We start from the raw sequence: 14,382 nt of genomic DNA, 5'->3' as shown, positions 1-14,382 counted from the left end.
ACATAATCTGCAATCCCCCCATTACCTTGTTTCTTACTGTTTTCCCCCTCACCCACTGGGCTCCAACTATACTGACCTTGCTGTTCCTTGGCTGTGCCAGGCTGGTCCCACCTCACAGCCTTTGCACAGGCTCTTCTCTCTGCCTGGAATGGTCTTCCCATAGGTATCTGCCTGGTTCTTCCCTTGCCTCCTTGAAGCCTTCCTCAAATGTTACCTTCTCAGTGAGGCCTCCTGGGACCGATCTATTTACTACTGTCACCAGCCACCACTCCCAATCCCCACACTTTATAACCCTGACATGCCAGCTTTTTAGTATTGTATTTTCCTAAGGCTCGTATGATATCACCTTCTAACAATCTGCCTAATTTGCTTAATTCCTACGTTCCTTGTTTATTGTCTCTTCTACTAACGCATAAGCTCCACAAAGACAGGGCTCTTTGTTCTGTTCCCTGATCTGTCCCAAGTTGTCTTCTTTGAGCAGAACCTGACATATAGTAGGTGCTCAATAAATGTTTTTGGATGAATTTTCCCTTCCCAAAGCAAGTAGATCAGATATAGCATAACTTCCATTTTTAGTCTTTCTTGCCTCTGCTCATCAGATAAGTGAATTTGTCTTTCTCCATCCTACACATAATATGTTGGTAGAGGCAGGGAAAACATTCCCCCAACATTTGCCAGTTTTAGCTGCCCTGAACTTTTGGGCCAGATATTCACAGTATAATGAGACTATATTATATAGCTACACTGCGTAGCACAGCAGCAAAATACATTGATTGCAGAGTTCATTTTTATGTCACCCAGTGTATCTGCTTTCAGTGTGTGTGACCTGGAAAGCTTCTGTGTGATAGATCCCAAAAGCAAGAGATCCTATTGGCATTTTCTCCCTATTGACTGTATGGGTCAAAATAAAAACTTATGCTCTGGAAAAGGAGACATTCAGCCTCTTTATGAAGGGCTTTTTGTTTTGTAGTCTGGCTTTATTATTTGTCCCATGTATCTGTTTCCATGCCTCATCACATTAGTCTTCCTGGTGGCCTAGACATAGCAATTCACCACTTGGTTTTCATTCTATCTTCTCCCACCCAATATCCTTTCTCCTTATGCTTGACACCACCCACCCGCCTCTTTCCCTGGGTGGTTTTTCTCCTTTTAGGCAGCTTCCTTTTAACCGGCAATTATACAAGATGGAAAACTGGATAATGTAATAAAATATATGAGGAAAATGTATTAAATTTGAGTAGGTTAAATTGAGCATTTCTGAAAATAAAGTGTCATTCATTCCCTGAGAGAAACAATAATTTAGGATGCAATTTCACTGCTACCTAAATGCACATGTAAAATGGATATCCAAATACACCTACTGTTGTCTGTCAAGGATAAAGGATTTCAAGGGCAGTTTGTCTCACTGGAGTTTAGTAATTGACCCATATGGTTTATAGATTATTGAATGTAGTGCTGTAAGTCTCTGAAAAACAGTATTGGCTTGATAAGGAACAATGGAGCATTACTGTACTTTCACATCCAATGTCCACCAATTATGGCAAGTATGAAAGAGTGAAACTTAAAAGCTATAACTGGTTTTCTCATTCTGACTGATCACACACATCATACAAAATATTTCAAAGGCACAAAAGCATGAAAGTTCTCCAGTGGAACTTCTAAAGTTTTCAGTGGCTCTCAACTAAAAATTATTAGATGAAATTTAGTAATTCCTTTTTTTTTTTTTTGGTTTAATAATTGCAAAAGATTTCCTAAGCTCCTAGCTAAAGTTATGGTAGAGATGGGGAGAGGTGGACAGAGAGAGGAGGGAGAAGGATGGGTGAGAAAGAGAGAAAGGTGAACACAGAAGGCAAGGATGCTCTCTGGAGCTGACTGCCAGGGGTCCAGTACCAGCTCTTCCATTCAGTTGCTGCAAGACCTTGGAGAAGCTTCCTTCCCAGTGCAAGTTTCCTTTGTTATCAGCAAAATGGAGATGATAATAGTGTTTACCTCCTGGGGTGATTATAAGTAAGCATTCAGTAACTGTACTTAATATACAAATATTGCTTAAACTATGCATGGCATGCAGTGACTACTCTATAAATGTTAGCTTCTGATGTTATCATTGAAATGCATAAAAGTCAAATGTTAGCTTTCTTTCTGTAAATATAATGGTTGTGTATTACATGGGCATGGACTTATTAAGCCAGAGTGAAGGTGGGGGGCTGAATTAAGTCATCTGTAAGGCTGCCATCCTCTACGTGGGCATCCTCTACGCTCAACCCATGGCATCCACTTCACTTCCAGGAAGGTACCAGAAGCCCAAATTGTAGTAAACTAAACACAGCCTAGGCCTTGGTTAGGGGCCTAGTAGGAGCAGAGAAGGAAACAACAGATGAGCTTGGATGCTCCACTGCAAACATGAGTCCTAAGTCAAGCACACAAGATCAGAAGTACACAATGTCAGAGTCAGGACAAAGGGAAAAGCAGGGGAAGCAAGACAGGAAAGTCTAGGAACCCCAGTGGCCCAGTTGTAGTTCAGACCACACTAGCATCCCCACTGTGGGAAGAGAGAACGAAACCCAGGGAGCTACGAAGATGGGGAGCATGGACTCCCTACAAGTCTAAGAGCAGGCCCAGAGAAGCACTCACATTTTATCAGCCTAAGATAAAGATATGAAGAGAGATTTGACCTGAAGCTAAATACCCACTTCCTAAATTAGAGGAGGGGAGGAGGGGCTTACCCACCTTCAGATTTGACTCTCCTTGGCCTAAATACCAATGAGGCGAGCCCACAATCCACTTTCATTATTAAAGGCAGCTGGAGAAGTTCTCAAATAGACAATGAAGAGAGCCATCATCAGAAAAGTTAGCAAAGCTGGCCAGCGCAGTGGCTCATGCCTGTAATCCCAGCACTTTGGGAGGCTGAGGCAGGCAGATCACTTGAGGTCAGAAGTTCAAAACCAGCCGGCCAACATGGCGAAACCCCATCTCTACTAAAAATGCAAAAAATTAGCTGAGTGTGGTGATATGTGCCTGTAGTCCCAGCTGCTTGGGAGCTGAGGCACAAGATTGCCTGAACCAAGGAGGCAGAGGTTACAGTGAACCGAGATCATGCTATGGCACTCCAGCCTGGGCAACAGAGCAAGACTTCATTTCAAAAAAAAAAAAAACAGGTAGCAAAGACTAACTACACTTTTGTTGGAAATTTCAGCCATGAAAGTTGTTAAAAAATTAATCTGGCTATTGAGTATGAATCAACATTCAACCTTCTATAATACAAAATTACATTTACTTTGGTTACAATCAAGTTTTAAGCTTTGCTTAAGCCAATGATCAGACTAGTCCAAAGGTCAACAAATTATCTTCTGCAGGCCACATTTATCCTGCCATCTACTTTTGTGAATTAAGCTTTGTTGGAACACAGCCACATCCAATTGTTTGCATATTGTCTGTGGCTGCTTTGGGGCTATGCATTAGTCTGGACTGGCTCTCTTTCTAGAGAGACAGAGTTATTAAAAGGAACCGGCTCATGTGGTTATGGAGGTTGAGAAATTCCAAGATCTTCAGTTGACAAACTGGAGACCCAGCTGACCTAATAGTACAATAGCAGTCCCGATCCAAAGGCATAAGAATAAGGAGAGCCAATGGTGTAAGCTGCAGTACAAGTCCAAGTCTCAAGGTAGGAGAAGACCGATGTCCCAGCTCAAAAACAGTAGAGCAGAAACAGCAAATTCTCCTTTACTCTGTCTTTTTTTTTTTTTTTTTTTCCGATTCAGGCTTCCAGTGGATTGAAGGAGGCCCATCCACATTAGGGAGGGCAGGCTGCTTAACTCGGTCTACCAATGTAAATGTTAATCTCTTCCAGAAACCCCTCAAGAGACACCCAGAAGAATGTTTAACCAAATATCTGGGCACCCCATGACCCAGTCAAGTTGACACATAAAATTAATCATCACCAGCTTCAAAGGCAGAGTTAAATAGTTGCCATAGAAATAGAAACTCTATGTCCAGCAAAGCCTAAAACACTACCTGGTCCTTTATGAAAAATGTGTGCTGATCTCTGAGCTAGTCAACAGAAGAATAAATGGGAACACAACTAGATAAATTCTGTTTCTCTTCTGTCACATATCAGGAGTTCATTCATTCATTTGAAAGTATTTTGTGAGCATCTAGAATGTGCCTTAGCAGAATAGTGAAGAAAACAAGTTCTTACCTCAAGAAGTTTACATTGTCTAGTGAGGAAAGATAGATCAAAATAAACACAAAGATACAGTGCATAGAAACATGCCCTTTAAAACAATCTAAATCAGTGGACAAGGAAAAGAGAGAGCTGAGTTATGCTGTCTGGATGGTGGAGGCAGGCCTTTGGTAAGGTGATGTTTAGGCACAGATGCTGTACTTACTCCCAAATCAATGCAATATATCATGCTTTCATGTGAGTATTTTTGACTGAAGGAACATAGTGCAAAGATGGTGAGATGAAAGCATGCCTGATATATTCAAGGAAAAGCAACAAGATCAATGGACTGTATCCAGGTGACAGAGAGGGAGAGGAAAAGGAGATGAATTTAAAGAAATGGCAGGTGCCAGATCAAGTTAGGCTCTGTAGATTATGATAATGAATTTGGATTTCATTCCATGTGAAATGGGAGGTCATTGGAAAGTTTATTAAAAGGAGCGAAACTGTCTACTCATGTTTAGGAGCAATGACTCTGGCTATGGTGTGGAATACAGCGGCAAGCACTAGAAGCCAGGAAAGCAGTAAAAAGACTGTGTCAGTCAGCTTCTCCTAGGTTTTTCTGCAATAAGAAGAAACTCCAGGATCACAGTGATTTACAGCCACAAAGGTTTACTTCTCACTCAGGTTAGATGTCAGCTGTGGCTCTGATTGCTATTGTTTGGAATTCATATTGAAAGAACAACCCCCATCTATGATATCAGTGGACTCATGGGAGAAGAGAAAGAGAAATGGCTGGACAACAACATGATGGACTTCAAGACTCTACTCAGCAGCAGCACATGTCATTTTCACACACAGGCCCTTGGCCAAAATAAAACACACAGCCAAGCCTATGGTCAACAGAGTGTGTAGATAGAATCCTCCCAAAGGAAGGGGGAAGCCAATAAGTCGCAATGATGATAAAATCTAACACAGCAGTGACTGCAGTGGTTTTTGTATCAGGATGATAGCAGTGGAGGTGCTGACACTTGACTGTACTCGGGATCTATTTTGGACAAGATTGCTGAGGAATTGAAAGATGTGAGAGAAGGAGAGGAGGCGAGAATGGCTCTACTGTATTTATCCTTTACCTGATACACTAGTACCAAATTTATGAAATAAACAAAATCCAGCCCTTTTTTTCCCACACTTAGTATCCACATCCTTGATGACCTCTATTCTCAGTTCTTTTGAGGGCTTTGCTCTTAGTTGGCTGAGATTATTAGCTGCATGGAAGTTACTGCAATGGTTGGGTATTAATAAGCTCTAGAGTCAGACAAATCTTCCTGGGGTTTAATCCCTTCCTGGGATTCTTTTCTCTATGACTTAAGGTAAGTCAGTTAATATCTCTGCACCTTAGTTGAACTGAGAATATATAACCATGATGAGCTGAATCCTTTGCCTTCTCTTGCTGCGTCTTCACAACAGATCTGTGAAGTGAGGTTTATTGCCCCCACTTTATAGGTCAGCAAACCAATACTCAGAGGCATTAAGTGATTTTCCCAAGGTCACACAGCTTATAAATCTCAGAGGCAAGGATTCAAAAGTCTGTTTGAATCCAAAGCCTGTGCTCAAATAAATCAAAAATAGCATTTAAAATCTGGATGTTGCTTACCTTTTATAGTGCTTGCTTTTTTTTTTTTTTTTTTTGACAGACTCAACTATCATAAAAGTTAAACTGATTATGTATGAAAATAATCTGTGAGTTCATTTCTAAGAAACAGTAAAAGTGATTCTTCTCGCTCCATGCAGGCAAATCCTTCTTAGAGGATATATGCAAATGTAGTACAGAATTAGAAAGCCTTATTTATATTCTAGGGCCAGGGAAATAGCTTTCAGGAGTGGATATAAAGAACGCTATACATTGAATGGGGAAGGTAGAGACGATAGCAGAAAAGGCTCAGGCATAAGGAATAGGAGTGGAAATCCCTACTTAAAAGGAGAATATGAAAAAAATAAATATAACTAAAAACAAGTGTATGGGAATATGAAACCTCACTACTACTGAAAGTGATATAATTAAATAATAAATGAGACTGCACTTTACTACCATTTAAGTAAGAAAAACATTTTTAAGAATAATGCCCCAAACTGGTGAATATGCATTGAAATCTGGTCCTGCATGCCTTATTCTGGGCAACCTAAAATGAAAAGCAATCTGAAGATACATGAGGGACTGTAAGAGTATTCATATTCTTAAATCAAGAATTCCCCTTCTGAGAATTCATTCCCAGAAAATCATTCAAGATATTAGGGGAAAAATGAAGATGTTCTTTGTAGAATTATTTGAATGACAACTCTGAAAATGTAGCTGTCTGACAGTTGGGGAATGGTTAAATCAATTTTGATACCTTTACTTTCTAGAATTTTGTACACGTATTGAAACTTGTGGCATATACATTTTTTAAAATGCAGATTGAAAATTGAAGCACTGATACATGTTACAACATGGATGAACTTTGAAACCATGCTAAGTGAAAGATGGTCAGTACAAACAACCATATATTGTATGGTTACATTTATATGAAATAATTAAAATAGGTAAATCTATGAAGACATAAAGTTTGTATGTCTATGTTTCTATTCTATGAAGAATGATTGCCTGGGACTAGGTGTGTGGGGTGGGATGCAGGAATGGGGAGTGACTGCTAGTGGGTACATGGTTTCTTTTTGAGGCGATAAAAATGTTCTAACTTACGTTGGGATGGCGCTCGTGTGACTCTGAATATACTAAAAACCATTGAAATGTACACTTTTAATGGGCAGATTATATCTCAAAAAAGTTACATCTCAATAACAATGCTTTTTAAAAATACAAGTTGAGTATATACTGTAATTAAAACTAAACTACATAAATACATGAGAGACAGACTAGAAGTGAATATAATGAAATGCTGACAATGGTTTGGTTCAGAAAGTGGATTCGTGGGTGAAAATTTTTGCCTTCCCTTACTGTCCGAAATATTTATAATATGATTAGATTTCTTTCATTATTAAAAAATAGATAACAATTAGCAGACAGGAGAATCCTCTCCTTTGCATTTATCTCTCACCAAAATCCAATCTTCTTATAACTTTGCAGAATCAAGAGTCGGAAATAGCACTGTCCAGCAGCCCTCGAAATCCCTTCTAGCCATTTCAGGCCATTTGATACAATTCTCTGAATGGAAAAGACAACTATATTAATAGATTTAATACCCCTCAAGAATATACAGATGAAAACTTCTGGCATACTGAATATACATGTGTTCTCATTTTTAGGAAGTGATAGAAGCAATAGCGGAGTGTGCATTTAAGACTTCACCTTTTCCAATTCTCCTTTCATTTGAGAACCATGTGGATTCGTAAGTATTCAACATATTCAGGAAAGAGTCTTCTTCCCAAATGGGGCATACTGAGTAATTGTTTATCAGATCTAAAATTATTTGACATTATTAATGGTGTTCTTCAGTCGTGTTATATATTAACTGGCATGTTTTCATTTGTAGGTAATGGAATTCACTTAAAATAATCAACATTAAAATTGTCCATTGGACTTGTAGGATCTATTTTCATACCATAGTATGGTTTTTAAATTAAAATCTCTTCTTTTTGCAATGCAATGGAACATGTTTTCCTACACAATACATGTCTCTGTTATAGATTTGGGGTGCTGTGGGCCACTTTTATAACCGTCCTTCATGAGTTCCTTCTATGCACACAATTTGAGTCCAACATCACCTTGTGGCAGGTGGAGGGAGAGCTGTGAATTCCATTTTACCAATTTGCACTTACACAGAACTCAGTTCACCAAACCTCCATATTCCCCCTTTTCACTGGCTTTCCTGTTTGTTAATATTTGTATTTGCCAATTTCAAAATAGCCTGCATGTATTGCTGAGCTACACAAAGAAAAGGTTATTTTGACTTCACTGTTTTATATTCATTTTATCACACATTACCAAAGAGAGACACATTTATATCTAATAGATGTATATTAGTTTATCATGTAGTTACTCACTTTAAAGAGCTACAGAATGAAAGATTGTTATCCATATTGAGTGAAAGCCCCCTCTTTCATTTCAGGAACCTAAGCCAGAATTTTCAACTAAAAGCCAGCAGCACCTGTCCTAATTTGGATTACAAGTTTCTTTTTATCCTCCTTCCTAATGAGAGCCTTTCCCAGGTCACTGAGCCTCTTTGTCCAAATAATTTGCAACATGTGCTTCAATTCTCTAATTGTTAGAGAGTTCACTAAATATTAAAGATGCAAATTGGTCATGAGCACATTTCAACTTGAAGAATTTCTAAGTAGTTAAATGTGACAATTTTATAATTATCTGTATTTTTTAAGTTTGCCCTCCAGAAATCCATATTACGTTTACTGGCTTGTGGTTCTGTTTCATTATGCAACAATCATTCAATGAATGATGTAATCCTTTGGCACATAGCTTCTCCAATGCTTCTGAGGGTCAAAGGAAGAGAAAGGAATTTATTCTGTTCCATGCTATTTCTGTTCTTACTCAAAGGGGCACCTCTTTAGAGGCTGTATTTAATACCTAGTTTGCTGTGATGGTTCTGCTTTGCAATTGACTCTGTTAAACAATTTCTCATCTCTGTCCATTCATTTGTAATTGGCCTGTAACAATATGTATTAGTCCATTCTTGTACTGCTATAAAGAAATGCCAGAGACTGGGTAATTTATGAAGAAAAGAGGTTTAATTGGCTCACAGTTCCACAGGCTGTACAGGAAGCCTGGTGGCATCTGCTTCTGGGGATGCCTCAGGGAGCTTTTACTCATGGGAAGACAGAGTGGAAGCAGGTGTCTTACATGGCAGGAGGAGGACTAAGAGAGAGTGAGGAGGTGTCACACGCTTTTAAACAACCAGATCTTGTGAGAACTCACTATCACAACAACAGTACCGAGGGCAATGGTGTTAAACCAAAAGAAATCACCCCCATGATCCAATCATCTCCCACCAGGCCCCACTTCCAACATCGGGGGTTACAATTTGACATGAGATTTGGGCAGAGATGCAGATTCAAACCCTATCACAATACTTTAGCACTTTTCTTTCAGGCATTGTAGTTTCGACCTACAAGACGCTTTTTTTCTTTTTCTTTTTAATAGAAGAAGGGCATCTGGCATACTTTTCTTTTTTCCTTTCTTTCTTTTCTTTTTTTTTTTTTGTTTTTTGTTTTTTGTTTTTTGAGACGGAGTTTCACTCTTGTTGCCCAGGCTAGAGTGCCATGGCGCAATCCTGATTCACTGCAACCTCCGCCTCCCGGGTTCAAGTGATTCTCCTGCCTCAGCCTTCCGAGTAGCTGGGATTACAGGCCTGCGCCACCATGCTCGGCTAATTTTGTATTTTTAGTAGAGACGGGGATTCTCCATGTTGGTTAGGCTGGTCTCGAAATCCCAACCTCAGGTGATCCACCCACTTTGGCCTCCCAAAGTGCTGGGATTGGCATACTTATTTTCTTAAAGAGATGTTTCTATTTAAATTAGACAAAATGGAAGGCTATGGTTCCATTCTGTATCGTCACACCTGCTACACTGAGCTTCCCCTTGACATAGCCAGAAAAATATCATCCGCCACCACCACCAACCTAATAGCTAACCTTTATTAAACTTTTTTTTGTGGCAAGCAGTTTTTGAAATATTTTACAAGCCTCAGCTCATGTAAGCCTCACCACAAACCCAGGTGCTTCTAAGAGTAAATATTATGATTATCACCATTTTACAGATGATGAAACTGAGTCCTAAAGAGGATGAACAACTTGCTCAAGGCCATGTAACTAAAACATGACAGAGATGGGATTCCAATCCAGTTAGTGTGACTTCAAAACGCACACTTTTAACCAACATATCTCCTACGCCTAAACAGAAGCATCACGAGCCTTCAAAACATCAAATTCAGACAGTGAGAGCATCCACCAGGCAATGGCCAGCAATTGTTCACCTCTGTGGCTTATAATGCTTGAACACAAGATGGTTTTTGCAGTTCTTCACACCAGTCATTTAGAGATCCAGAACTGGACATGAAAACTAATTTCTGCATCATGCACAAAGCCAAAGAGACTAGTGCCATTGTACTGCCCTTACTGGCTTAAAAATGATAAATTTAGCTATTAAAAATTCATTAATAACTTATATATGACAAAAGAAAACAGGAAAACAGCCTTTCCAGGATGCCGTGATTGTGTCCCAAGCCACTGAGATAATGTAATGGCAGTGAAATGCTAAAAGATAAAATTCTATTGTGGAGGAAGTGGGTGGGAGTTGCTTGCTTCATATTTCCCTTGTTCTTCAGATATCAAAACTGCTCAGCCACCATTCTTTCCTGGGAGGCTAGCACACACCCAAAGAAAACCGATAAGCTTTCCCTTCGCTGGTAAAACCCCATGCTTGACTTGTGAGTCACCTCATCTAGTTCCTGAACCCATAGCAGGCAGTAGCAGCACTCTTTCCCACTAAACCTAGAAGTAACCTCAGAATCCTTCTCAGCACAGTGACCTCGGAATAGACCAGCAAGACATCTGACACCTATCTGCCATCTCTGATAAACTATTTTATTCCCCTGTGTGCTGCATATATGGAATTTCAGATTTAGAACTCTGGTCCCAGCTCACTTGGGCCACACGTCCAAAACAAATTTACACTAGAAAAAAAGGAGAAAAGGACTGGGCACGGTGGCTCACTCCTGTAATCCCAGCACTTTGGGAGGCTGAGATGGGCGAATCACGAGGTTAGGAGATCGAGACCATCCTGGCCAAAACGGTGAAACCCTGTCTCTACTACAAATACAAAGTGGGTGTGGTGGCGGGTGCCTGTAGTCCCAGTTACTCAGGAGGCTGAGGCAGGAGAATCACTTGAACCCGGGAGGCAGAGGCTGCAGTGAGCCGAGATCACGCCACTGCACTCCAGCCTGGGTGACAGAGTGAGACTTTGTCTCAAAAAAAAAAAAAAAAAAAAATTAATTTATTAAAAAAGAAAGAAAAAACGAGAAAAGCCACTGAAATTTCTGGTTTTCTCTCCCAATATCTGAAGTCACCTATCCATGGACAATAAAAGGGAATCTGCTATTAGCTGCTTTCAATGTATCCTGTTGCTACATCGGAATCCCATGAAGTATCTTCAAAATGCAGATTTCTGAGCTACACTCTTACCCTGACTTAGAATTTCTAGAAATAAGACTTGAAAATATATTTTTGAAAGCTCTACTTGACTCTGACATCCTACTTGTGAACCAGCACTTTTATAAAAAGAATTCTACACCAAATTCAAGTAAAGTAAGCTTTACCCATGTTCAGCCACAGAAAACTGTGAAATTTTGAACAAGGTTCTTAATTTCCATGGATTGCAGATTCCTCCTTTGTAGGGAAAGAAGTTGTTTAATTCAGATTGGAGGATTTACCCCCAAGAAATCAAGTGAGTTCCTCAGTCAGGAAAACTGACCTCTGCCCCAGACCTCTGCCCTGACCTCTGTCCCAGCATATAATAAAATACTATTTTATTATGCTCAGAAATGTCTGCTATGACCTAAAGTTCAAAATGCATTTGTGATTTTTTTTCCCTCTCACTTCATCTCCATGATAGCTGATACTGATGCTCTAAACATGTCAGGATTTTGTTTTTTTGCTAATTGCAGTTTTAATGCCTTTTATTTCTGCAGTTCTGACCTGCAATTAAAGTCGGTTTGTTTTCCTCTGACTTTTTCAAATCAGTATTTGCTCTCTGGTCTGATTTAGTTCCATCAGGTGGTGTGCATGTTTATTGAGAACGTGGATAGCCTGATTACCAAATAGCTCATTTTACTTTTTGCTTGGACACCTATCTCTTGTTCTGTCCATCTCAGTTGATTCTGAGGCAGGTTTTGTTTTTGCTTTTGTTCTTGTTTGTCTGTTTGGTTTGAGGGTCTCGCTCTGTCACCCAGGCAGGAGTGCAGTGGTGCAATCTCGGCTCACTGCAACCTCTGCCTCCTAGGTTCAAGCGATTCTCCTACCTCCTGAGTAGCTGGGATTACAGGCACGCACCACCACAACTGGCAAACTTCTGCATTTTTAGTAAAGACAGGGTTTCACCATGTTGGCCAGGCTGATCTTGGACTCCTGACCTTAGGTCATCTGCCCACCTTGGCCTCCCAAAGGGCTAGGATTACAGACGTGAGCCACCACGCCCAACCCTCAGGCAGGTTCTAAACGTCTACATTAGACATAGATTCTTGTTCTTAAAAATGTGGTCCTCAGACCAGCAGCATCTGCATCACTGGTGAGCAAGTTAGAGCTGCAGCCGAGTCCTGGGCCCCACCCTGGACTCTGTGTTGGACTCTTCATTTTAATAAGACCCCAGGTGACGTGAATGAAATAGAAGAGCTAAGCTGTAACCACCATGGTTTATTAACCACCTGCATCAGAATTATCTGCAGGCTGGCTTAAAATGCACATTCCAGGGCTTTTGTCTCAGCTACGTGAATCAGGGGACTGTGGACTTGATCCTGTCACCTGCGCATTAACAGCTCAGGTGATTCCTTAGTGGAACTGAGTGATAATCATGGCTCCAGTAAAATCTTTATCTGGGCCTGATTTGGGGACTTCCTGACAGAGGACACCTGTTTGGGGATATTTGGGACATCTCCCTGAAATTCCTCTACTGGAGAGAATATGGTTGCCTGGAAAATCCTGAGAGCAGGGCTTTCAGGTAAAACGCTCTGCTTTCACTCCAGGTGTTTGATCAGAGATAATTCGGGGCTCCCAATTTCCAACATTCAGGAAAAATGTCATCAACTTCAGCACATGTTGACTTATTTTAATCAATCGCAGTGGTTTTCAAACTTGAACACACACCAGAATCAAGAGGGCTTGTTAAGATGCAGACTCCAGTGTCCCAGAGTCTCTGATTCAGAATCTGCACTTCTAACGAGCTCCTGGTGATGATGATGCTGATGGTTCAGGGACCACACTTGAAGAAGTAATGCTCCATGATATTGAGCAGCATCTTTCTGTAAAAGGGAAATGGAAGGTTTGGCCATTTCTTTAGTGTACTCTGGAACATGTCGTCCCAGCACAAATGCATTTCTTAGCAGCAGCAGCCACAGTGCAGGCTGACCTGGTTGAACCCCTTTGCAAGTTATCACTGGAGGAAGAAGACCTGAACCCAAGGATGCCTGGGGCTGGCCCTACCTATTCAGCCACTTCTCTGCCTGCTCCCAAAGGTCTCATAGACAGTTTCTAATGACTTGTCCTTCTGCAGCAACCTCCAATGCTTTTCAGGATCAATTCTCTGATTAGTAGTTTTTCTTCTCTGCCTAATACTGCTGAGGAATGTGGTAGTGTATTCTGATGGCTGCATAAGCCATTTAGTAAGCTCCCATACAGACCAAGAGAGGCCTGGTGAGAAGGGGCAAGGTTGCTGTGGAGGACTTTGCAAGTCCTTTGAATCTCTCCTTAGCCTCTCCCTGCAGTTCCAAGGAAGCAGTGACTTGGGGGTTCATATTCAAATGCCAGAGAACTCACTTTCCCCCCAGAGCACATGCTTTGTTTTTAAAAAGAAAAAAAGGAATACAAAATAGTGACTTTTCCTGTGGACCATTGCAATATGATTTGAACCCTCAATACCACCCCCCTAACCCCAGGGGGAAAAAAAAAAAAATGAACAGCTCATGATCCAGGCTTAAACATTCATGGAAAAGGGAATGAAAATAAGAATTACATTTTATGATCGATTTGAATTTTCATCAAGGAGGCTTTTCATCGCTGTTACTTATTCTTAGTACAGTCACAATTCTGCTAAAATGTATTATCATTGCAGCATGTAGAGATAACTATTGGAAATCAAGTTCGACAGACTGTAGATCAAATTCAAAATCCATAAAACCTAAAGGAATTGGATACCTTTATAATGATATTTAACATTCCACGAAGTGAGGAAAAAAATTATTGCTTTTTGAAAGGTCAGGGGAAGCAGTAGCATTGAAAGAATATGAATGTTCCCCTATATCAGCTGTGTTTACAAGTTACTGGGCATAGGATTTGTCTAGTCTAGCTGGCGGACGCCGCCTTGTAACAGTGGAATCATCTTACATTTGCCCTGCTCTTTTAATGTTTCAAAGGCGTTTGCATCCATTACTTCATTTCATCTTCTCAGCATCCTCTGTCCCTTTCCAAGAACAGTTATTATTCTCCTCATTATGTAGACCCAG

The 14,382-nt window shown here is 40.4% G+C and overlaps 1 protein-coding gene across 1 annotated transcript in view; it reads left to right on the top strand.

Annotated features, from left to right (window-relative positions):
• PLCB1 (phospholipase C beta 1) overlaps nt 1–14,382 on the top strand; it is a 258,291-nt gene that overhangs the window by 70,847 nt on the left and 173,062 nt on the right. The window contains exon 9 of the mRNA XM_017868878.1: nt 7,463–7,545. Within this exon, the coding sequence (XP_017724367.1) occupies nt 7,463–7,545 (83 nt within the window). The remainder of the gene's footprint in view (nt 1–7,462; nt 7,546–14,382) is intronic.

Source organism: Rhinopithecus bieti, unplaced genomic scaffold (assembly GCF_001698545.2).
Source record: "Rhinopithecus bieti isolate Rb0 unplaced genomic scaffold, ASM169854v2 scaffold_4658, whole genome shotgun sequence".
Classification (NCBI taxonomy): domain Eukaryota; kingdom Metazoa; phylum Chordata; class Mammalia; order Primates; family Cercopithecidae; genus Rhinopithecus; species Rhinopithecus bieti.
The sequence above is the reverse complement of the archived record's forward strand: the minus strand, read 5'-3'. Positions and strand labels throughout refer to the sequence as shown.